At 38.3% G+C, this 27,186-nt stretch overlaps 1 protein-coding gene across 1 annotated transcript in view; it reads right to left on the bottom strand.

Annotated features, from left to right (window-relative positions):
• Positions 1-27,186, bottom strand: part of KLHL29 (kelch like family member 29) — a 545,709-nt gene that overhangs the window by 121,371 nt on the left and 397,152 nt on the right. Inside the window, exon 6 of the mRNA XM_060786976.2 lies at positions 19,564-19,702. Coding sequence (XP_060642959.2) covers positions 19,564-19,702 — 139 coding nt within the window. The remainder of the gene's footprint in view (positions 1-19,563; positions 19,703-27,186) is intronic.

Here is a 27,186-nt window from a genome sequence, read left to right as displayed (position 1 = left end):
CCTTTCCAACCCAACATCCCTGCATAAACAACAAAGGCAGCTGCACTTTGTGAATCCCAGTCTCCCTTACCCACCTCTTCCTGATGATCAGTTCTCTCCCTTCCCCTTTCTCGCTCTCTTCCTTGCACACACTTTGCTAGGGGCATGCACAAGCCTTAGTCTCCCATCCCACCCACCAGTTCCATCCCTTACTCCATCTTGCTCTCTCTTCTGCCCCACTTCACTAGCATCCTTGTCCATAGCAATGCACCATAGAGCAGCTTCTACCATGGTCCTCTCATGAGACCATTGGGCAAAGCCAATGAAATGTGAGATGTCCCATACTACTTTTAATTTTTTATTTTCACAATTATATATTTGAAACATTTGAATTCTTTTTTTTTTAAAGTTCTATGGTTGGTTCAATCCATGGATCCAGAACCCACAGAGATGGAAGACATAATTTATAGACAAATTCCATTATTCCAATGGGCCAGGGGAATTCACTTCCCTCCTCCCAATGCTTTCAACTCCCAATTACCTGACTCAAAGCCTGTTTAAATAAGTGTGATGTTTATTGATTTACTATATTTCTATCCTGCTTTTCTCAACCTCGATTGGGACTCAAGGCGGCTTACAGCAGAGGCAATAATTAAATGCCTAAAACAATATACATCCAATATACAATTAAATAAACATTTCAATTAAAATTGATGTGTTATAATGTGTAGAGTAGTTACTGGTTCTGCAGAAATTTACATGTGACTTTAATGTGGTGCGATCAGATTTGACCAATTCCAACTTCTGATAAAGTTAAGCAAATGCAGAAGTTTCTGAAAATCCCCAGTGTGTACCCACTTTTATGTATGCAGAACTTTACTGAGAGAGGCATGCCCTATTTTATGAACAGAACTCCCGATGTAACTTCATCTGCCAAGGTATCAGACCATCTATATACTATATCATTTTCATCTTTAGGTAATGGTGCTTTGATGTTACCAACATTTCCCCACCTGCTATGTGGAACAGAAGTTAACCAAAGTTAAAGGTGAATATGTTCTTTACTCAGTTCACAATCTTTAAATGCGGCCAGCTATTTTAATATCTTTACAGTAAAAGTGCCTACTGCTCTGTTTTTTTTAAAGACATTATTCCAGATGGCTTCAAATATGTGAGGTGCTTACATAAGATGAAACAGAGAATCAGGAGTCTAGAATGAAATATAGCATAATCCACTAACTGAGTTATTCCCTTTCTACTGCGGAGTGTCTCCAACTATTCAACTGAAGGGTAAAGATTCATCTATGGGTGTTGCATTATTTCCTGAAACTCTTTTGAATTCCCCTTTACCACACATTTTTATCTCCAAGTATATTCTTGCCCATCCCATCTTACACTGTCAGTGCATCACAATAAAAAAGTCATATGTTGTGATGGAAGAAGCATACATTCTCTTCCCACAATAGTAAAGGATGGGACGAATATGGTAGAACATAAATTTGAGACACAGCCTTTTACCAGAGCCCTCAGTGGCATAATGGGTTAAATGCTTGTGCCAGCAGGACTGCTGACCTACAGGTCAGTTGTTCAAATCTGGGGAGAACAGGTTGAGCTCCCTCTGACAGCTCCAGCTCTCCATGCAGGGACATGAGAAAAGCCTATCACAAGAATGGTAAAACATCAAACATCCAGAAGTCATCTGGGCAACGTCCTTGCAGATGGCCAATTCTCTCACACCAGAAGCAACTTGCAGTTTCTCAAGTTGCCCCTGATACACCCCCCCTCCAAAAATCCAGCCTTTTACAGACTGATGCTCTCCAGAGGTTTTGCTAACAAAATCCCATCATCCCAACTCACCACTGGCTAGGTGATGGAGGATACGGCATAACACAAAAACAAGGAACCAGGGTGAAGAAAATCGATGTGAGCCATCCTCAATCTTTATCCCAGTTCTGTGTTAATGCGATTTCACTATTATCTCATATTTATCTGAGAGGATCTTCAGCACACTATTCTGTGGTTGACCTTATTAAGCTTTCTCTGGAGACAGCAGAAGCAAACAACAGCGAAAAAGCTGTTAAGAGCTCAAGCCACCATTAGAATAAAGAAAATAACAATATTCGAGGCAACTCCACCCTGCTATTGCTCTTGGAATTATTCAGTGATAATCTCTTCTCCTTTGTAATATGCCAAGCTTTAAATGGCTGCTGCAATTGATTAAACACCAAAACAAAGCTAAGGTGTTTAATCAATCACAAAAGCCTCTTATCGAGAGCATAATACCCAGCAGAGATTACTGATGTTACACAACCTGACAGAAACGGAAAAGAAAATTGTATCCTTTTCCCCTACTTCTAGTGACAATTTAATATTGGCAGCAAGCTGCAGCTGTGATCTTCATATAGCATACAGATGACGGGCTCTGTTTAGATGTATCATCTGGATCTGAATCCTGCAGAAGTACCAGTCTCAGCCAACACAAAAAATGCAGGAACGAATGCATCAATCTACCCATCTAACTAGTATCTCTTTTGTGAGGATGGACCAGTTTAATACAAGTTTAGAATCAGAAACCAGAGGGATTATGACTTGAACTGGTTCCTGTGAGATAAACAAGGAATTTTCCAAAAAGCCACCTTGCTCAATTTAATGGGACAGCCAGCCTGAAAGAGAGAGGATTATAAGTCTCTATCTTGGTGACACAGCACTGAAAGGTCCTGCCTGAAATAAAGAACTCTACAAAGTGCCTAATCCACATTTTAACGGAACAGAAGTGAGGCACTAGATCCAGCTTTTTTCAGTCTGTTCCTATACTAATGAAAAAGCAGATATATGGCCTTTTCAGATGTTTATTTAACACCAGATTTTCTATATTTGTGGTTCATGCTATCACCTGGTGCAATGTTGAGAAACTCCAAATCCTAAAGTGGGCCATGGAGCTCACCTCCATCCTGGTGGAGCCACGTCCTTTCCATTCAACCACTTATATGGGTTGAATGGAAACAACAGCTGGCACCAGAGCTTATTTGAGTTTTTCCCAGCAAAGGGATAAATACTTATGCAATGAATCATTTCCAGTTTACTTTGGTTTATTTTATGCTCGTGTCACAATAAAGCAATTTTGAACCTTCACCTTGTTGAGTAGCTTGTCTCAAGTAATAACAATACCTGTTAAATCCATTGAAATGTAAGTAGATATGTTTGCAAGGCAGTTGTTGTTATTTGTTTATTCCTAAGATCTTTTGGGAAGCCAGAATGGTGTAGTGATTTGAGTTTTAGGCTATGACTCTGGAGACCAAGGTTCAAGTCCCTGTGTGGACAGAGAGAACAACTGGGCAACCTGGGGCAAGTTACACTGTCTTTGAACAAATCTTGCCAAGAAAACATTGAGATAGATTTGCCTTAGGGTTGCCCTAAGTTGGAAATTACTTGAAGGCACACAGCAAAGGGGTTTCAAGAAAAAAGCTCTTCACAAAAACAACACTTAAAAAAATCTTGAGAGGAACTCCCTGAATGAATAAGAAGAAAATAAACCAGTCTCTGGAACATAATGGAGAAATTCAGAATTGCTTTTAAAGTGCTCCCTCGAGAAAGATCTCTCATCATGAAACATACGGGGAATAAAAAAAAGAAATTCTGATATTTCACACCAGCTATTCAGTTGTGTCTGCATAACATGTAATGTCTCCTGATCTGACAACCCAAGCCATCCTTAAAAGAAAGAACCTCCACTGGGCAAAGGAAGTTGCTCAGATGCCAATTGAGTGTGAGGAGGATGTTTCCATCCCATCCCACCACCAAAAAAGGCTGCAGCAAGGAATTAAGATGAGGTCCTGCCCTCCTAGCCTCACTTGTTGGTGAGAGGGTGCTGGATTGTCATCCTCCATACACTCCAATTGGCAGCTGAAAAGATCCCTTTCATTCAGTATGGCTGCTGGTGATTATGCTAGACTTGACAGCCTGGAGTGGAAACTACACAACACTCCAGACTTGTGGCTGTTTGTTTGTTTTTTAACATTACCCTACAGCAGTGATACCCAACCTTTTTTGGATCAGGGATCACTTTGACCAGGGACCACTCTCCAACATTAGTACCAAAAGGGTTATGAATCAAGTTTTTGGCTAACTTTAGATTTGATTTGATTATTTGGAGCGCTGATTCAGATAATTGCATTGGATAGACCACATCAGCTGTTTCTGATACAGAACATATGCCATCCAGTGGTCACCATTTGCTCGCCTACAGAAAACCATATTTAATAATCTAGATCTGATGTGGTAGTAATCTTTCGTGAGTAGACAGCCTCTCCCCTACTGACATCCCCGTGCCTTGGCACTGTAAGAGGGTTTCGTGAGACTAGTCACTCTCATTGCCACGTGGTTTCGAGGCAAGGCCGTAGTAATGGTGAGGCTGTGGACCATATTTTCATTCTTGGGGGCCACTGGTGGTCCACAGACCACAGGTTGGGAACCACTGTCCTATAGTAAGACTGCGTAGACTTACTGGAAACAAGCGGTTACCAATCTGTAACATTGGTTATGAATCTTTCCCTGAAATAATGGATGCCATCCAACATGTGTGTGAAAAGGTGGGAGGGTGTATATCTTGGTGCAGTTATTCTTCTGCATGGGAAGAAACCAGTTCTTGGTTTCTTCATCCTAAGAAATGCCATGATATAGAAGCATCCATCAAGAAATTTGCACCAGCTGGAAAGCTAGTTGCAGGTGAAGGTGTTTCTTGCTAACATATCAAGTGCCGTTGTCTGTTTCAGGGTGTTATTTTCACAGCAGCTGAGTTCTCCCATTTCATCAGTCACCCACATGTATATATGTGTATGCATCTTCAGTGGGCATACGTGCCATGGAAAGACTCGCCCTTCCCTGCTGTCCACTGGGAACTCTTGGATGTGAAACCCCCTTAAAACCAAATGAATAACAGAAAATAAAACTGAGTTGCTTTTGCTTACCCCCTTTTTTTGCCAAATGTGATTATGCCAATGTGTTGTTGAAGGTTTTCATGGCCAGAATCACTGGGTTGTGGGCGAAATGTCAGAAGAGAATGCTTCTGGAACATGGCCATACAGCCCTGAAAACTCACAGCAACCCAGTGATTATGTCAGTTTACTGCTTAGAAAACGTTGAAACTTTTTGATCTTATACATTCAGCTAAACCAATATTTTCCTAAAATCCTAAATACTACATACCTTAATCTTATTACGCTACAAAACACATAATAAATATTATGCTAAGGAAACTAGTAAGTTTCTGTCAAAATCTGACTATATGTTTGCTTGAGCAGGCTTTAGAAATCAACAAAAAAATTATTTTGAAGGAAGTGATCAGTAATTTTTTTTCTCCGAAAAGTTTAAATAGAATGATGTCATTTATTGGCCTTGTAATCACTGTTCACATTATAAAGGTCAAACATTTCACACTGTGGCAGGAAATCAATAACTTCCTCCCACAACCCCCAAGAAAAGAAAGTTTTGCCTCTAAAGAATCATGTGTAATAATAAACAATTTCAGTCTTTGCTTTATCAGCTTGGCAATCTTGGGAAACGGCTGCAGCAAAAAGCTGGGGAAGCCTGATAGATAAGCTCATTAAAATTAGGAAGTGATTTAGAACAGGACTCAAGATTTATCAGGAGCCGAACAGCAACATGGTTTGTTTAGGTCAGTGTTGAAACAAGCCAGAAGGGGAGCTTTTTAACAACTTAATTTTACAGAGTCTGTCAGGGAATTCTTTCACAACTGGAAAGCATGGCGCCTGCAGTGTCTGTGATGAATAGACTTAGAGATTCTCCTAACAAGGAAGAGATAAGCAAAGCGACATTAGACTCCTGCTGGAAAGCAGTGTTTTAAGTATATTAGGCACACAACTTTTAAAAATAATTTAGGGCCTAATGCAGTTCAAAATAAACCCACTTCAACATGCCATGTCTGCTTGATAAGATGAAAGTGTGGCAAAACTTATTGTATCTACAGAAAGAATCTTCTTGGGGAAAGGAAGAGGTGCTTGTGAACCTAATCCATGAGACCAAAAGCAGACACACTTTTTCATTTTTCTTTTATCAGCTTATTTGAAGATAAAAGGATGAAATGGGTTTTTGTGGGCCGACGAGGAGGAAAGATTTAAATGAGGATCAAACCATGTTTCCAAAAAATCTTAAGCTGAACCAATTATTTCATCCTTGGTGCTGATTTGAGATCTACAGGTCTATATGCATATACTTTAGGATGATTAACGGAGGCAAAACAGTCTGCAGATACAAATCTTTAAAAACTATGATAAAAGATAATTTTCTGCTTCTTTGTACAGAGATGTACACATTTTTCTTACTCCATTAGTGAAACCTTTTCCCTTGAAGTAGATCTCTTCAAGATCAAGGTCACAGTCGGCATCTGGCTGAACAGCTTTACAAACAGTTGCTTGTTTATCTATCAATCTACCAACCACATTTCTACACATCTCAAACTATAAATTCTAATGGATTTTCCCCAATTGGTAGCGTACAGAGGCTTCATTAAACCTGCTAACCATATTTATTTGGGTTGATGAACCATCTGATTGTGTTCTGAAGGGTGGGCATATTCTTCCTCTGATTTGCATTGCATATGGAAAGCTACCTATACATATTATAGACAGCTGTCTGCTTTCTAGTTACATGCTTGAGTTGTATTAGCAAGTCAAAACAAACTCAGGATGTTCAAAACTAAGCCATCTGTTAGGGGGAAAAAAGAAGTGTAAATAATGTGTAATGTGTAATGGAAATAGTTGGTCCAGTGGCATCAATCCACAATTAAACACCACCGGTCTGGAAGATGTCGCTTATGCATGTTCACACCTAGGTAACCTAAAAAACCCATACCTCAGGGTTACGTTGTGAGTAATAATATCAGGGAAATTTTTTGGCAAACATCCTGGGTTGGCTGAATGCTAAGAAGTTCTAAAAAGGCTTCCTTTGTATTAGCTGTTACTGTAGAGACCTGTCTGTAGGATGCTGCATACCATATTTCATAGCCACGTGGATTAAACTATGCAGTTCCAACTAGTTGCAGGAACCTGTGTGAGCTGAGTTTGAATGGTTTTAAGGAGGTGAACCTTTTCTGGAACTAAAATTAGGGCTTTTTTTGAGAACATGGAGCTGGCCAGATTATTATTCTGCCATTTGTCCAAATTCAGTACCATTCTTATGGCTCAGTCTTTTTACGTTTTGGAAAAATGTGATATGCTTTCCATACAAATTGCAATAACCACCTCAAAAGGTTACTGAAATCACTATCCCATGCAGATTTTGATTACCTTGGTGGTCATTTGTTCTTTCTCTCAGTCTATCATGTATTGATTTTAGGCCTTCTACGGCCAACTCCTCCCCAATTGATAAAGGCTTCCCAATCAGGAGCTGAAGGAAATTCCAACTTGCCATGGGATGCCAAGAATACAGGCAGAAAAATACATGATTGTCAGAATTTCAGGACCACAGCAGTTGTGCTAAGCAGATATTACCTTTTAAATTAATAGCACAATGTCTCTACCAGGCAATTGAACAATTCCAGTTCTGCCATCTATTCAAGAGTTTGTTTAATTTCGCTCAGAGCCTGGAAACACGGCATCAGGCAATGGGTCACAGCCCTTCAAAATCTCCATTTAGTATGCCCCTGGTACTTCTTCCAAACTATGATCCACTTATCCTGTCGCCATTGTTATACATTTGATCAATAAGCTACAACTGTTGAACTCTAAATGTTTTAATGTATTGTCGAAGGCTTTCATGGCCGGAATCCATGGGTTGTTGTAGGTTTTTCCGGGCTATATGGCCATGTTCTGGAGGCAATTTTTTCTCTTGACGTTTCGCCTGCATCTATGGCAATCATCCTCAGAGGTAATGAGGTCTGTTGGAACTAGGAAAAATTGGTTTATATATCTGTGGAATGACCAGGGTGAAACAAAGGACTTTTGTTTGCTGGGGCTAGCTGTGAATGTTTCAGCTGATCACCTTGATTTGCATTCAAATCTAAATGTTTTGCACGTTTTCTGAAAATACTAACATTGTCAATAAAAAAGGGATTGTGGGAACTGAAGTACAAAACATATGGAGGGCCAAACACGTTTTGCCCTTGCATTACGCACTCTGTGGCTCTTCAGCTATAGGCCCATACCTGCTAACTCAAATTACAAACTTCTGTCTCTTCCCAAGTATTTGTATGTAATGTCTTTGTTTACTTGGCACAATCTCTTAGCGGTGAGAGATATAATTAGCTGAACAATAAATATTCTCTTCCCACTAAAAAAGAGGAAAGCAAGAGCTGCTCAATCCAATGGAATAATGAAAATCAATTGGTTCCTTTCTCTGGAGTGAATGTGTGTGTGTGTCAAAGAGAAAGAGAAAATCAGAGATTTGGAAAGCCTGATGAAAATCTTAAGTGAAGATAAAATGGTACTTAAAAAACCATATTGTAGAATTGTTTTTGTTGGCAAGCACAGATCACGAGGGACTCATAATTCTTTCTGGAGTCTGCGGCTCTGACTGCTAATGCCATAATATCAGAATAATTTTATTGTACAATGTACAGTGTATTTATTTATTTAGGAGAAAACATTGATCCTTAAGGATTGAAAACTGTGGCCATAAAGAACAGGGTGAATTTCAAATTTTCCATTCAACCTCTAGATGATTAGTTTTTAGCTGGCCCAGCTCCCTGTGTATTTATTAGGAGATCAACCACAGAGAAATAGGGTCTATCTACAACTTTTTCCAAGCTAATAAAAAGTTAGCGTTTTCCATATAGAAACAACATGTCATGTTTATGAGCCCTACTTATAATCCCTTATGTGTTCATGTAACACATATAAGGACCGATGCACTGCATACAAAGTAAGAGATTTCCACAACAGGACAGCACTACACTACACTGTGAATATAGTTGAGTGGTTACAGCAAGAAGATAATCACTCTCTAGATGTGGACATATCTAGAGCAACATCATTACAGTATGAATCCCAGAAAGGATGGATTATAATTCTTTAAAAGATATGATTAATATTCATTTTGAGTGACATTATGGACATTAATTTCAAAATAATTCTTAGACATTTATTCCTGTATATGATTTAGTAGGAAAAGGGTGAGCTCTACTCTCCCTTTATTTAGAAGTGTTTGGTACCACCGTTAAAAACAGCTTCATTAATTTGGTACATCAACTTCACACATTTGGGGAACAAAATGTAATGATCTAGAGGAGCTGTTGTGTGTGTGCGTGCCACAGATGTATTTATTTTTTGCTTTGGTAGATGAGGATTCGTAAGGTCTGGTTTGACATACTGTGAAAATGAATCATATGGTTTATGTTTACATCTGCTCTGCCTCAAGAAGATTAATCTTTCATCGATGCAAATATTCAATATCCTTTTTTAATCTACTACCTGTTACTGTCATTGCTACATCAGTGAAACCAAAACTAGATTAATGGCAAATACTTTGTTGACAAGGGATGTGGCCGGAGCTCAACCAACAAGAACAATAGATCCAACTTTCAAATATGCTTCTAACAGCATATTTGAAAGTTGGCAAGAGAAGGACATGATCTAATTGCCTCCTAGAACAGACAGTTGGGACATACTTAATGTCATAGGTGCTGGGCTCGTGAACTGAATCAAAATCTGCTTCACCGTTGAGAGTTCTTCAAGATGGGGAAAGGGAAAGAACCAAGTTTCAAACGTACAGCTTCAATAAGCAGAAGGGTGAACCAATTGTCCTTGGAGCAGTAATGTTCCTTGACTTGCAAGTTTTTCTCTACAGAATATGAGGACAAAGTGAGCTCTTTGAAGACCAGTTTCTGGGGGAACAGAGAAACTGGGCCAAAAAACTGCTGGCACCAATATGTTTGAAAGCATTACCAGAAGTTGACGCCTACTGCACGACACAATGGCCCAGTTGGCTAAAAACTAAACAGCTAAAATGTTCTCAAGAATGGCGAAGGATGGAAAATAAAATAAATCAGGGGAGAATCTCTCTCTCTCTCTCTCTCTCTCTCATTCTTGACAGAAAAAAATCCCCACTTTGTTGAGGCCAGATCTCTTTTAATCAAATTTACTGCACAATAATAAAACAAGCGCCTAGAACACAGCTGGCGCTAGTGGCAAAACTTATAGAATTATTTCTTACTTTAGATTTACATAAATCTCCAGACACGGGAGTATAGTTCAGAGTTAGTTCTATTAAGAGGCGGAAATTTATAGGCAATTCATCATTCTCATGTACTGTTGAAATATCCCTGCATACTATTTTCAAATGTTTGTGCTGTTTCTCCTCCTCTTAAATATTGACCGCAGACATATATTGCCTAGCATGAGGCTCCCAAGGTTTCCCCCTCCAAGGGATTCATCCAAGTCCATATGTACTTAATTTCAGCCCCTCCAAGACTGGATCCTTCTCATTTTTTAAATTTTCTTGTCAGCATAAATATTTGTACAATACTGGTGATGGTGGTAGAGGAATTGGAGAATACAACACAAAGCAGTAAGTAAAGGTAAAGGTTTCCCCTGACGTTAAGTCTAGATGTGTCCGACTCTGGGGAGTGGTGCTCATCTTCATTTCTAGGCTGAAGAGCCAGCGTTGTCTGTAGACACCTCCAAGGTCATATGGCCGGCATGACTGTATGGAGCGGCGTTACCTTCCCGCCAAGGCGGTACCTATTGATCTACTCACATTTGCATGTTTTCAAACTGCTAGGTTGACAGAAGCTGGGCCTAACAGCAGGAGCTCACTCCGCTCCCTGGACTCAAACTGCCAACCTTTTGGTCAGCAAGTCCAGCAGCTCAGCGGTTTAACCTGCTATGCCACCAGAGTGCCTTACTCAAAGACAATGGCTCCAGTAGTTTACATTTCACCTTTGTTCAGACAATGTTTTGAAAGGGAAGGGAACAAATCCTATATAACTAAAGGAAGCTGAGCTCCAGTGGTGAGAATTAAGTGCTAGATTTGGATGGTGGGCCTTTCATTTTATACTGCCTCCAAGCCATGAAACTCACTGAGAGGTTTTTGGCAAGCCACTTGCTTTTGTGGAATGTAAGCTTCTGGATTCTTGTGAAAATTGTTCAGCCATGAATATAATGGAAAATTCCACAAAATTTAACAATACTCTTCTATCTTGAATTTTATGATGCCCAGTCTTTTTGAAACAGAGCTCTACCATTGGAATCTTACCATTTTGTGGGCTCTACCTGTTGGTTTAATTATCCTTAGCTACTAATTTTTTGTGAGTGAACTCTTCAGTTAATAGCAGCTTGAAAACACCCTTCTCTTAACTCTTTAAGAATAATAAAAATACTAATAATATTTAAATTGCGATGTTATGCCTGTGTATTGATAGAGAAGCAACTCTATATATTGTTCTTTCTGCAGACAATCTAAAACTCAAATGATAAGGGAAGAGTGGAGGACATTCGAGGAAAGCTAGAAACTAAAGACAGATAAGGTGATATTTTGAGCCACGAGAAGAAAAGGAAACCTATAAATGCTGGCAGGAAAAAGTTCTACAGATGGGTTAATATAATAAGAGTTTGAAGAGAGGACATAATGCTACTCAAAGAAAGATAAATGGGAACCATTGAGAGTTACAAGAGAGAAAAGCTGAATGCAAACTTAATAGTAATACGCAAATGTTTGAAGGGACTGTTGAAGAAGAGGATGCCTGTGAACTGACAAGAATCTTGAAGATACAATAGGAAGACAAAAGAATAAAATGTACAATAGAAAGATACACTAATAAGAGATGAGAAATGGAAAGTTCGGAAATCATTACTGCTTTGAATTAGCAATTGAGTTCATAAGGAAGCTCACAAACTCTCAAGTTACATTCCGCTGAACCCTTGGGCCAGCAGGACTGCGGACCAAAAGATTGACAGTTTGAATCCGAGGAGTGGGTGAGCTCCTGTCAGTCAGCTCCAGCTTCCCATGCAGGGACAGGAGAGAAAGCCTCCCACAAGGATGGTAAAACATCTGGGCGCTCCCTGGGCAACGTCCTTGCAGATAGCCAATTCTCTCACATCAGAAGTGACTTGCAGTTTCTGAAGTTGCTCCTGACATGAAAAAAAAAAGCAAGGAACTTCCCCTAAGATATCTCTAGTGGCTTGAAGCAACCGTTTGAGTGGGTTGTTGTAGGTTTTTCCGGGCTATATGGCCATGTTCTGGAGGCAATTTTTCTCCTGACGTTTCGCCTGCATCTATGGCAAGCATCCTCAGAGGTAGTGAGGTCTGTTGGAAGTAGGAAAAATAGGTTTATATATCTGTGGAATGACCAGGGTGAGACAAAGGACTTTTTTCTGCTGGGGCTAGGTGTGAATGTTTCAGCTGATCACCTTGATTAGCATTCAAGGGCTTTGAATTCAAAACTGTTTGAGTATTTTGTTCAAATATTTTGTTACTTCTGTAAAGTCATTTAGATAGCAACTTCCTTTTGCCCTTACCTATGAAGTCGCAAAGAAGTTAGGATCAGAGTAGCTGTAAGATTCAAAGAACTATGGTAAGGGTACCCAACTCACTTTGCAAATCACTCTGTCTGGTTCACTGCTGTCTAGTAAGAGTATGAATCAGAGAAGCGATTAGTCTGTCATTCTTTGGATAAGAATTGCAGTCCCATTTTCCACAAGTGAAAGCACTAAAGGCAAACAGTATAAAATCCATAAGGTGGATGAGTAGTATTAATTCTGCCCTCACAACTACAGCATTGAAGAAATAGATGTCCAAACAAGATGAGATGAGCAGATTTTTTTTAATAAAACGAAGGGTCCTGTCTAGTTTGACTTTTGAAAACTTTGGCTGTTCATTTGGTTAACATCATGCCCTCTGGAAATATTGCCTTTCACAGTTAATATCCGCACACAAATCTGACAAATCTAGGGATGTCGACCAATTAAAAAAGTTATTACACTCCATTAACTTGTTTGTTTTTAACTGAGTGGATTTATAACATAACCAATTAAAGCAAACATGACACCATCTCAAGAAATGGTGCGATTGTAGATTAAATTAAATTAAATTAAGCATTTTTATTGTCAAGACGTCAACTTGACTGTTTTGTTGCTCCTTGATTGTTTTAAAAATACTGTCTGAATTGAAATATAAATACACATAGAAAGAAATACACAGAGTTTTGCCAAGATTCAGCCACAAAGAAGTCCTTATAGGTTGAAAGAGTACCTAGCTGTCCAAGTACATCTTTGTGTGCTTTATTGAGGAGGGAGACTATATTAATGGGCTGATTTCATTATTATTATTATTATTATTATTATTATTATTATTATTATTATTATTATTTACTTTATTTATATACCGCTTTTCTCAGCCCTCAGGCGACTCAAAGCGGTGATTTCATGTCTCTGTGATATCTTTGGACACATCAGTAATGAACACTTTTGGTTCAATTTGGCGTTAACAATCTAAACCCAGTTAGTGACTTCAATCTCCCATTATTACATTATTGCGGCAGCTTCAACACAAGGCAGTTCACCTTCCCGTACTGCCATTTTCCCCTGCAGGGAAAAAGTTAAACACTTTTGGAACTTTCAACACATTTTGCATAGAATCCCACAAATTTGTACTCAATGAAAACAAGCTTTCCAGAAGTCTGGCAGCTGGAAAACATCAAACCTAACAGCCAGCTGAAATATTAAGGTGGGATATGTGCCACTGTTTAACAATATGCACACCCCCACCCCAAAGGAAGCCATCAGTGAAAGTATGGAACTGTTTTCCATGCTAGTATTTTATTATCTTGGGTTAGAGAACAGGCATCTCAAACATTTTTGCCCTCTCCACACACCTTAAAAAGAAATAGTACATTTTGTTCTTTCCATCAGACCATCCGAGCAACCCCCAGATTTTATAACTGGTTTAACAGAAGCTGTTGACAATACTCTTATGGCTGCAGAAAGTGTCTTGGCTCAGGGAACAGTCTAATTCTTTCCTTCTTTCTTGAATACAGTAGTAAAAAGGCCTATTTTATCGCTTTAAGGGCCAAAGGAGGCACACTATGAATATTTGGTCTGACTTCATTTTTAAGTTAAAAGGTAGCCCTATGATTTTCTTTAATTGAGTTAGAAGTGACCTAAGAAACTGCAAGTCACTTCTGGTGTGAGAGAATTGGCCGTCTGCAGGGACATTGCTCTGGGGACGCCCAGGTGTTTTACCATCTTGTGGAAGGCTACTCTCATGTTCCTGCTGGAAAGCTGGAGCTGACAGATGGGAGCGCATCCCATCTCGTGGATTCGAACTGCCGACCTTCAGGTCAGCAGTTCAGCTGGCACTAGGGTTTATATATTTTAAAATGTGTTAATGTATGTATCCAAATGCTGTTTTTAGTTGTACATTGTTGAAGGCATTGAATGGTTGCCTGGCTGTGAAGTCACCTTGAGTTTCCTCCGGGTTAGAGAAAGGAGGGGTAGAAATATTGTAAATAAATAAATAAATAAACCCACGGCACAATTGTGGCTCCTAGTCCTAAGTAGCCCTGTATGAAATGCTTAACAGATTCATTACCTAGTAGATTTTTGGAGCTTCCTCCAGATCAGAAAATGTAGAATAAAAATTAGAGTTAGGCTCTGAAAAAATGCATTTCTGTCTTTGCTCTTGTAAGCATTGACATGTATGATAAAACTACCTATAGCACTGGCTCAGCACGATTTTATCTACAGACAAACACTTTGGCCACAAATTCATTCATGTCTACATGAATATGGTCAGAGGATTTCATTGGATGGTCAGGCCATAAAAGTCAAGATAGCTTTAGCACAACAGGTTAATATCCAGCTGCAGTAAATCTTGCCAACCAAAAGGTTGACAGTTTGAAGCCAGGTCAGGGTGAGCGCCTGACCTTCAGCCCAGCTCCCTGCCCACCTAGTGGATCAAAAACAGCAATGTGAGTAGATAAATTAGGAACCGCATTAAGCGGGGGGGGGGGGGGGTATTTTAGGCACGGCATTTTGATCAGAAAAAGGAGGAAAGGTTTACAAACAATGAAAGCTCTTTGGCAAGGAGATGGAGTGACAGCACTCCTCTGTGGCCAGAACCAAACATAGCCTCCAAAGATGCTGAAAAATGGGGAAAAGCCTATATAATATCTCTATCTGTTGTCTGTATTGCCATTGTATAATTGGCATTGAATGTTTGCCGTATATGTGTTCTGTGATCTGCCCTGAGTCCCCTTCGGGGTGAGAAGGACAGAATATAAATATTGTAAATAAATAAGATTAAAGCCTTGATGTTTTGACAAGAAACTAACTCCCACGATACTTAAAATGAATGACAGATTTGTCTGCTTTTCTACTCCTCCAGGGCAAAATGACAGTATTTTTCGATGCAAAATACAGACTAGAATACTATATTATTGGGTTTCTAAAATGTGAAAAAATGGGGGAAAATATATTAGAACTTTATTTTCATGGCTTTAGGAGATTGGAGAAGAAGAATATTTACTTACATATTGAATAAGAGGGGAAAACCCTTGAACAGCCAAGAAATAAAAACAAAGCCCAGTGTGCCACCCAATGATTGAAACATTCATTTTGAGGTCACGTTCAATAAAAGGATGATATTGAGGTCCTCCATAATCAGAGAAATACTTCAGATCTAAGCTTGTGCTCAGAACAACTATATTTGTGACTTCGTCTATGTTGTTAGTCTATTTATTTCTATATTCTATTTATTTGCTGCCTTTCTCCCAAAAACTGACCCAAGACGGTTTACTATTAATTATCAAAAGAGGAGAGCGACCTTGTACTACATAACACTGATCCAATTTTACCCTTTGGCAATTACTGTTATTTCCTGTCTCAGGCTTCCTTTTTTATCTTCCTCAAAGTCAGTGAACTGAGTAAGTCCTCACAGGACCTATTCCACCAAATGAATGATTATCTCAAAATGGCAAATTTGGAATGATTACATCAATAAACACTTGAGTCTAATGCTATTATTAATACACATAGGGACGTTAGAAAAGCTTAAATTAAGTTGATTTTAAAAGAGGTTATGTTTTGAAAAAATGAGGAAACACTTTTAAGCACTGCTCATGTTTGTTTTTTTGTTTTTGTTTAAAAATAGCATGGCTATCTATGTCCCCAGTCTGTCAATAAAGAATTAAGATGGATATAATGAAGGGAAGTGAGTATACCTGCAGGAAATGGGGAGTTAGAGTTGGAGACATGAAGAAGAAGAAGAGGGGAAATTTAAGCACTCCCAATCTATATTTTATATTCTTTCCTAATCCTCCTCTGAAGTTGCTTGGCCCTTTCAAAAAATGCTGCAATTCCGTCATAAGCACTGCTATACATTGTGTACTTTATTAGCTCATAAATACAACTTACTAAATTCTCTATTTTACAAACAGACTGTCCAGGAAAATCTATAGTGTATTTCCTACTGTTAATAATTGACCATGTTGGTTATTTCAACTTCACTTCTGGTTTATTTGTGGCTTTGGGATGCTGGTCTGAGATAAATGAAGGTTGCATTTGCAAATTACAATCCCTAAAAGACAGTGAAAATAAATACTGTATTTACTCGAATCTAATGCTCACCCTTTTTGGCTAAATTACCTTCCCAAAATTGGGGTACACGTTATATTTGCATAACATGGTAATCTTAGTGATGGGGTAGCTACCTCAGGAGCATCTGGAACTCCTATTTGAGGAACATCATGACTGATTTAATTGCCATAGCTCAATGTCATGCAATGCAGGGATTTGTAGTTTGGTGAGGCATCTGCATTCTTTGGCAGCCCCCATGATCTTGAACTACAGCACGTGATCCTATAGCATTCAGACAGAGTAGTTAAAGTGGATTTATTCTGTAGAATTAATGCACCCCAAGGTTTTCTTTACCATTGCTGAAAGCTTTGGTGTTTTAAAACTTGCTTTTAGAGAAGGAATTCTAAGCAGGCAGTCACTGTAATGCACACCTTTCTGGTGTGTTTTGTTGTTTCTAGGCATTGAATGTTTGCCTTTGTGTCTGTATATACTGGAATCTATCCTGAGTCCGTTCAGGGAGATAGTGCGGAATATTAATAACTAGCCGTCCCCTGCCACGGGTTGCTGTGGCCCAATCTGTGTATATGTATTTTATGTGTGTATATATGTGTGTATATATTTGTGTATATGTATACATATGTGTGTTTGCATGAATATATGTGGTTTTGCACATGCATTGTAATGTATTTTTTATTTTTATTAGCTTTTCAAGTCTCTTCTGCTGTGTTTTTCAGGGTTTTTATGAGTGATGGTTACTTGTTGGCCTGTTAGGTGACTTGTGTCCAAATTTGGTGTCAATTCGTCTAGTGGTTTTTGAGTTTTGTTAATCCCACAAACATACATTACATTTTTATTTATATAGATATTGATCATAATAAGGCCAAATTAGAAAGAGTGCATCTTTTGCCGCTGTGCATTACATTCGCCAGCAAATACTTTTTTTTGGTTTCAGGGTTTCGAAAATAGATTTGATGGTACATAAGATTCAAGGAAATATGGGTATGTTTCTACTCAGACTTTGAGCAAAGTCACAGTTCAGTGCTCCACGTAGGTGACCCATTTTCAATCCATGGCACTTTAGATAGTATCTTTTCTGGTCCCTAATCTTTTGGTATAACAAATATATAAACTCAGTTCTTGTGGGTTTTTTCGGGCTATATGGCCATGCTCTAGAGGCATTTCTCCTGACGTTTCGCCTGCATCTATGGCAAGCATCCTCAGAGGTGAGGTCACCTCCTGCTGTAAGTCCTAGAAAGGCCCATAAAATTTTCTGGGGAAGGGAGAATATTTTGAGGGGTAGGAAAAGTGAAACGATGGACATTGAATCCATGGATAATGGAATTCTATACTAAACAATCAAGGTGGCTTACAGCAGCTTAATATAATCTCTTCATAGCAAAAGACAAGTCATTTAAAGGTTCTCACTGATTGGACTGAAACTCTACCAGGACGGCTTTATTAATGCTGTAGTCAGCCTGCACTTCATCTCCAACTGACAACTCTCTAAGATAAATAACAACTATCTCTGTTTTCTTTCTCTCTCTTTCTCTCAAGAAGCGGACCATATCTGATGACTTGACTAGTTAGTGAGAGGCATCACAGCTATGCTCAATGACACTTCGTGGCCAGTCAATTACTGGCTTTCTATAAACAGAGTCTAAGATTTGCCTTCCCCTGTAGAATAATATCTCATCTCTGTGAGAGGCATATAATGCAGGCCTTAACTAGTAAGTGATAATGAGCAGATAGGAGAGCAGAGATGGAGAGAACAGCTCAAGCTTGCTACCATTAGATTTACGAAGGGTGGGGGAGACACAAGCTATCAAGCCAACCTTTTATGAATAATTGATAAGGCAGTCAGTGCAATTATACGACAGTAGCGTAAGATCTCCACAATTAGGAAGAAACCCAAGCTTTAAGCCAGAGGACAGAACGTACGGATACCAGCAAACATGCCACCCTGGAATAAAATACAGGTGCTCTGTTGTTAGTTGGCAACATTGAAATGCACAATCTGAAAGCAAGCGCAGTGTTGTGTAAATCTTCCCAGCCTCACTTTGTGTGTATGTGTGTGTATTTGAGTGTGTGTCTGCACACTTCAGGTTCAGAGTTTGCTCAGGAAAAATACTGCAAGGCAAAAATCAGCAGCCCCATTAATTTGCTGACGACTGAGAGAAATATGAACATTATTCTTGTGGGTTCGCGCAACGTTGCTACGCTGACTTACTAACCATGGAAAACTAGCAATTTATTTCCATGTGCATCTGAGAAGCAAGTACATTTAAAATAATCAGTGTAATGGAAAGTAAAAGGGAACCATGCGATGCTTAGATTCAACTGGCTGGAAACAGAGGGAGAAAATTGCAAAGGTGCGAAAACGTTCTATAAAACACACACACACACCACTAAGGAGCTAAACTAAATTCCTATTTGGCTAGGGAGAAAAGTATTTTACCAAGCAGAGAGAATTCAAGAATTTTTAAAATCTTTTCTTGCTTCTTTCCTATCTCCTGCTTTGAAAAGTGTGTTCTTATACATGAAAGTTTGTATCCAAATACTAGTGTATGTCTTCTTATTATTCACCTTTTGGCTTCCAAGAGCCAAGCGTCAGGTGTCCAAAACATCAAAGACAAAAGGGTCCCATCTATGCTACACTACTCAATCCTCATCGTCTTGAGCTCACCATTTCCCAGAGATATATGGGTTATGAAAGCCTTAAAGGAAGAGCTCGCCACATCCCTTTAAACTGTTGTGCTTTGTGATTTTGGGCACCGCTTATAATTTGTATGAGTTTGACTTCAAAATGGTCTGCGAGAAGACCTTTTGCTTCAGCCAAAATATGCAAGGAATCACGCATCTTGAGTTATGGGTAATGAAAGGATCTGAAACTTTTGTTTTGAGAAAAAAATACATTCAGAGTAAGTGGAAAGAATGGCTACTGGCTCTGTGACAGGAGAGTCAAATCTTCATAAACCTGAAAGAGAGGGGAGGAAAAAAAAGCGACACAAATGCGCCCTACAAAAGAACAGACCAGATCACAGCTGGAAGGAAGGCAAACCTTTTAATCAGGTCCTTGAAATACAAGCTGCAGGAAGCTAGAACATTTTGGTGGACTTCAAACTCTTTGCCTTCAACAATAATTTTCAGGTCTGTAAACTCTTTCGCTCTGCGTTGCTGGTTCAACTCCTTCAACATTTCTGCAGAACAGAGAAGATAGACAGTGCCAGAATTCCCATTAAGAGTTTTTAAAAATTAATTATTAAAAAAAGAAAAACAAAACAAGGAAAGTAGAGAAAATAGAAAATGTTTGATAGCTTTTGTTGGCAAGACTGGCTCAACGCTTGACATTCAAAGAAATCACAAACATAATGCACATTATACAGATAAATGTATATGCTCATAAAAGCAAGAAACAGTAGCTTAAGAAATAATGAAAAAAACATTCCACATTTCTAAGAGAAAAAAGGGTTTCTTGTATCAATAAATTAGAAGCACAAAGAATACATTACCACAGAGCAGTTAAAAATAACTTCATGTAACAGAATTCAATAGCAAATACTTTATCATCTCAAAACACAAATGGTTTTTAAATGTGCTGGAATTAATACTGAATAATAAAAAAATGGTGCCCATATGAAGTTGACATGTTTCAAAGGGGGTTAGTTGGAAATGCAAAGCTTGTGAATATTCTACGTAAAACCTTGAGTTTACATCTGGCCAAAACAAAACAAAATGAAAACAAAAAATTAAAAAGCTTTAAACAAGATTTTTAAAGGCCTAACCATGATAAACAGACATTTCTCAAAACAGAAGGCAACACTTTTTGACACATTAAATACCTAACTAGAAACAATGCACAAAGGAAGGAATGTGCATCATGCTCTTTTGGCCATTTCCCAAGACCTGAACCCTCATGATTCAGACTTGACACCAGTTCTTGGAATTAATTAATTGCATCAATTCATTTAGACACAAGAGAATATGCATTCAGCTCTAAGAAAACATAGCAATTGACTTACCGTTTATATATAACCTTCTAGCTCTCACTTCTTTAACATCGAGAGAGCAAACCAGCCTTATAAGACTGTGAAAATGATAAAAAACTCCATGGTGCCTAAATCCCTACACTAAACTAATATTCCAGAAAGGCAAGCAAGACAGTTGCAAACACAGACTTAGGAAAGACTTATTCTCCACTTGCAATAGGTCAAAATCTTCAGAGCAAGCACGGTGTAGTGTTTTGTGCATTGGGCTATAACTCTGGAGCCCACAGTTCAATCCATGTTCAGCCATGAAAACCTACTGGGCGACCCTGGGTAAATCTCAATCTCTCAACCTTAAATGAAGACAATGACATATCTCTTTTGCATGAATTCTAACACAGGAAAAAACAACTATATGTCTACTTTAGGGTCACGGTATTTTGGAAATACTTTGAAGGAATCCAACACCACCATCACCACCACATTCATTTTCTTCAAACTCTCAAAGTTGGTACTACCCTTAGAGATGGTGAAGCACCTGCGTCCAAAAGCAAATTTTGATATCATGAAATAACTGTTCATTTTTTAAAATTTAAGTGGGGAAGCACGTATGAGATTATCTGTCTCAGATGCCAAAAATAATGTGATTCTGTTCCTAGTAGCAAATTGCACTGGGCTGGCCCCGAACACTTGTACAGATCCATTTTTGTTAATGACACTTTTCTCTCCTTCGGCTTAATCCATCTGCACTAAGCTAGATGTAAAGGTGGCCTTAAAGTGTGTCTGTCACTCATAAGGTAATAGAAACAGAAATATATACTCAAAAGACCCGTACCTCATTTCTGATCATGGTGGTGACTCCCAAACTGATAGCTGATATCATTTGTGGGGGCGAAATAAGCCATTATGAAAACTCATGTTTTTACAATCTTAAATTATATACTGAAAATGTTAAGTGATAATCAAAATAAGTCCATCATAAACAACACAGAGTTTTCAAGTAGTGACAGCAAAGTGTCACCTTGCATATTATGACTATTTGATGGGATAGCAATGATGTCTGGAAGGCTAATTATTCTGTACTGAAATGGGTCAGTCTTCTCTGGAGAGCAAACAGATCATTAAAGATGCTACGGAAATAACAGCAGGCCTGTGTTAGATCTATATTAGAGAAAAATAAACCATTGTGTCCTTTGGGAGCGATTTTAAAAGTACCAGTTTGAGATGAAATGTGGTAACATGATTCAAACCACAGACAAACTATAAAGATGAAATGTTTGGAGGTTTGAAACCTTTTGAAGTTGTTTTTAAAGCTGAATTTAAAGTCTAGTCTTTGCTTTAGCAAGACCCATATAAACAAGTGGTCTATATGAAAATCCAGCTACATAAACATGTTGACAAATGGAGCAAATGGGAGTTGACAAAACTGGCAAGTTTACAAAGCCAATAACTGAAGGATAGGTGCAAAAAATGAGTCACATCGTATATGTTTCTTTTATGTTGTGTGAAATGACCCAACATGACCATAGATGTCTACAAATTACAATTATTTAGTAACATCTCTTGGACCACAAATAAACATATGAAGAAAGACAATTAGTTATCATTAACTGAATTGTTATCAAAGAGCTAATTGATGTTGGTTGATGTTTTGCTTTTATATTTTGTTATAATGTTATTGTTTTATTCTGTTTTATGTTGGTATTATATATTTTAATGCTGTTCCATCTCGTCTCCAAGTAAGGAGCCCCGAGTCCCTTTCGGGAGATGGAGGTGGGGTATAAAAATAAAGTTGCTGTTGTTGTTGAACAGACATATGCTGTATAATATCTAAAGCTTCCTTTGGACCAAATGTCATTATCAAAACTCCTTCTGTCTGCATATGCCTTTCCACCCAACAATTGCTTAGGCTGTTGTATATTAACTGGCAATGAAGAGAAGTTCATCATTTCCCTCAACACAGGTTGAAGATCCTGTATCCAAAACACTTTGGATCAGAAGTATTGTGGAATATATATATATATATATATATATATATATATATATGACCCAAGTCTGAACATAAAATTCATTTATGTTTCATACACATAATCTGAAAGTAATTTTATCTACAACATTTTAAATTTGTGTATAAAGTTTGTGTACATTGAACCATCAGAAAGCAAAGGTGTCCCTATTTAAACCATCCATGTGGACAATCTTGGATTTTGGAATTCCAGATAAAGGATGCTCAACCTGTAACTCTTTTTGTTAAAAGATCTTTGCAGGAATCCTATATGATCTGTTACATTATGTAACTTACATATATATTTTTTAAGTAGCAGAGATGTTAAGAAATATTTTTACTGAATTGCCAAGATGCTTAATGGGATATCGGCAAGATGCCTGATGCATATCAGAGCTGGTGCTCATTGAAAACCAGTGTACATTATACATAAATACTCATTGCATACTTTGCTAACTCTTCTATGTAGTAGGAACATAACAGCAACCCTGGATGCAGACACTACACAACTGCGTAGTTTTAATTGCCACAGTAGTAAGTATACTTATAAAGACATGATCTCAACAAGATTCTGGCACTACAGTATTTATTTTTGGTCATTCTATAAGCATCCCAGCAACTAGAGTTTATGGTGGTCCTTTATAAAATACTTTCAAATTCTTGACTCTTCTGCTTCTTCTCAAAGCTAAGTAACATTATCCTCGCCTTACCTCACACGTTATGCATTCCAATCTCTTTAGCCAGAGACAACTCCATTTATAACCTTCTTAAGTGTGGAGACCAAAATTAGCATTCCTACTCCCAACGGAAAACTGGAAGCTGAAAGCCAGTGGGATTTCAGGTTCTAAACTACCCTGTTGCTTTTGAAAATTCAAAAGTATTAATATTTAAATACAAGTTGATAAACAGAAATTCAGCAAGAAGTATGGAGAACAAAGTCAGACCAGATTAAATACCACAATGAAACTTAAAGAAAGTGGGAACCAAAACCTAAGCCAAACTGAAATTTCTTTAAGGTCTAGATTTGTAAACCCAGTTTCTGTGGTCTAATGGTTATGATCATAGTCACGTACAGTTAAAATGGAATCATATATATGGCAGAACCAGAGTATTCCCAACACAGTCTTTACTACTACTGAGCTCTGTCTGTTTAAACCATATTGTACCCACTTTGAGTCATGAGGAGAAGAGGGTAACAAATACATGTATTATTATTTTCCCATGTTACACAAGTAGACCTCTGTTTACATGACTAGTGTTGCCAATTTCCCACACTCTCTCTACAGGGATTCCCCGAGCAACTCTCCCTATGCCCTCTATCTACTTCAGAGGATTTTCCAACTCCCTGTAAAGAACGTGGAGAACACAACATAGGCTATAGGATCAACTCAGTCTTCTAGCTGTCTTTTCTTCTCACAGAAAGATACTGTTGGAATCAATACCATGGGCAAAGTGAAGGGAAGAAAGTATTTATAGTGGTGAGTATTGCTTAATACTGTTCCTTTTATATGAAGCAGATAGAGGAAGCATGGAAGAAACAACCCTCTAAAAATCCGTTCTTCATATCGTGCCACACCAGTTCCACATTAGTTGCTGAATATATCATTCTCTTATTAAACAAAGGTTCTGTTTCATGACAGTTATAGAAACTGTCTTTTGAATGTAACATGGAGGGAGCAACCTCTGGATTTTTCCTCAAACAGTGGTATCAACAATGTCCAGGGGGGTGCTTATTACCCCTATATTAAAGTCACTTCACTGGTTGCCAACTAGTTTCTGGGCAAAGTACAAAGTGTTGGTTTTGACCTTTAAAGTCCTACATGGTTTGGTGTAAGTCACCTACAGGATCGCCTTCACCTGGACAATCCACCCTGAATACTGAGGTCCTCTGGTGTGGGGAAGGAGGGCGGCTACTCCAGTCAAAACTCAACTGGGAACCATCACCCTGAGGACCTTTTCATCAGCCACCCCAAGACTGTGGAACGACCTGGTGGAAGAGCTCTGAGAGCTAAACGATCTGTTGGAATTTGAAACACATCTGAAGACCCATCTTCCAGAAGGCCTACCCAGTAAATTTTACCTATAACTTTTAAATCATATTCCATGTTTCTTGTGTTTTGATTTTTGTCTTGGGTATTTTAGTGTGTCTATTTGAATATATACTTTTATGGTTGCATTTTAGCTATGATTTAATATGTGATTTTATAGATGTATGTGACTATATTGTGCTCTGTCTTGAGAAGTAGTTAATAAAAATATTATTATTATCATCATCATCATCATCATGATCACCATCAATTTAAGGCCACCTCACCAAACAAACTGCTAGCGGTAAGTGGGCATGAAGACATAACCCGAGATATTCTTCACAGCACCAGGGGCAATGGGAATGCCACATGACAGCATTTCAAAAGTCTGAAGCTACCCTTAATGGTCTAACCTGAGATTTCAAATCATGCATAGCAGGAAAGGTGATAAAGCTTAAAGTTGCTCCTTGAAAACACCAGTTTTGTCAGCATGCTTGCAGCCTCCCACCCTCAGGCCACCACACCATTTGTAGAAATCGTAATTAATGTTAATGCCGAAAGGAGACATTTGCTTAATAAAACCACCACAGGACCTACTACATAATGAGCATTAGGAATATATCAGCCCAAGGATCCTACTGGGTATAACTACAGGAAGCTGTTATGTAAAATTACTAGGAAAAATAGAAAAGCAATTTCAGAATTACAAAAGGTAACTAGCAGCTTCTTTTCTACGTCAAAGAATCTGTCCCTGAATCCATTACACCATCATTTTATGCCTCAGTAGAGAAAAAAGCCTGAAATGTCTATTTTTTATCTCTCTCTCTCTCTCTCTCTCTTTGTCTCTCTTTTATTGTCTTAGACTGTATTGTAGTTTTCAATAGATCTTCTGAGGATGTGGGATAAGGAATTTCAGAGGGAAAAATTCGTACCCAGAGAAGGGCCTTTGCAAATTACCTTCATGTTCAGTCAAATTAGGAAGATTACAGTCAGGTATCTGATTCACAAAGGGAGAATCTGATTTCTTTTTGTTCAACAATTCGAGGAATCTGTTTCAAACAGCCCATTCCAAACTACGAAAAAGACCCTAGACATGGCAGATTCTGTTTAAAGTCTCAAGGGAGGTCCATGTAGAACATATTGTGTGTGTATGTGCCTTCGGGTTGCCTGATCACATATGGCAACACTATGAATTTCATAGGGTTTTCTTAGGAAAGGAACACTCAGAGGTGGTTGTACTAGTTCCCTCCCTAGAAATATAGCATGTAGTACTTGGAATTCATTGGCAGTCTCTTATGCTTCTCTTCCAAGGTCAGATGGGATCTTGTACTTTTAAGATAATACTGTTATTGAAATGGGATGTTGTCAATTCATGGCTGGACTACCTTATTTGAGATGAGAACACACACAGAATCTGGTACATCAACTGAAGCAGGTGATAATGTTTCCTGTCATAGATGTCTCATGCACAAGCGGAGAGCCGTATGTTACTTACTCCAGCCTAAGCAGTGTTCACTTATGTTGTATCTTCATTTGCTGAATGGCACAAAGTGTATCTAGTGTATGTGGATAGGTTCAGGGAGAGAAAACATCACTTCCTTGTCTATATAAATAAAAATGTAATGTTCGTTTGTGGAATTAACATAACTCAAAAACCACTGGATGAATTGACACGAAATTTGGACACTACACCCCTAACAGACCAACGAGTGACCATTACTCATAAACCCCTCCCAAAATATAGCAGAAAGGACTTAAAATTCCCCCAAAGCTAAATGACGATTTATTTATTTGCGACATTTATATGCCACCCTTCTCACCCCAAAGGGGACTCAGAGTGGCTTACAAGATACACACACACACACACAACATTATACCATTAGCACAGTACAATATCAGTGCTATACATCACTATATTGTAGTATACAATTATATTGTAATATTATTAGTAATATTACATATAATATAAAATATATAATTATAATATCATATTATTAGTAGTAGTATTATACTGTATTACATTATAATATTATAAATATTATATGTATATACAATATATTATATTATATATTAATATAACACAGGAGACAAGGTGGAATGATACAGCGCATGTGCGAAAATGAGAGCTTCCAGAACCCTGTAGACCAGGCCCTTTAGGGGAAGAGGATGCTCCAAATGCACTGCTTCCAAGCTGCAAGATTGTTTTTCTTCTTTGAGAACCCAATCCGTGCATATTTTCTATTTCCTATTCCTGGACTGCAATTCCCAGTAATCCTCCAGATAGATAAGATAATATATATTAGATAGAGATAGATAGTAGGTAGATCGATCAATTAGTCAGGTCGACTGCTGGGAGTTACAGTCCAAGAATAGGTAGAGAAGGAAGAAAAGAGAGAAAGAAAAAGGGAAGGAAGGAAGGAAGGAAGGAAGGAAGGAAGGAAAAAAGAGAAGGGGAGAAAGAGGGAGGGAAGGTTGTCCACAGTAACATGTGGCGGGTACAGCTAGTAATATATAAATGATAGAAGGACACAAAATAAATTTATATCACAAATGTCTTGAAGGACTGAAGTGTACTGGTGTATTTTATTATTTATCGAAATCTAATTTTTTATCACCAGATGTTGATAAAGACAAGAGGGTACTGGAGTGCATACAGCCACACAGCC

The sequence above is a fragment of the Anolis sagrei genome, chromosome 1 (genome assembly GCF_037176765.1).
Source record: "Anolis sagrei isolate rAnoSag1 chromosome 1, rAnoSag1.mat, whole genome shotgun sequence".
Lineage (NCBI taxonomy): Eukaryota > Metazoa > Chordata > Lepidosauria > Squamata > Dactyloidae > Anolis > Anolis sagrei.
The sequence above is the reverse complement of the archived record's forward strand: the minus strand, read 5'-3'. Positions and strand labels throughout refer to the sequence as shown.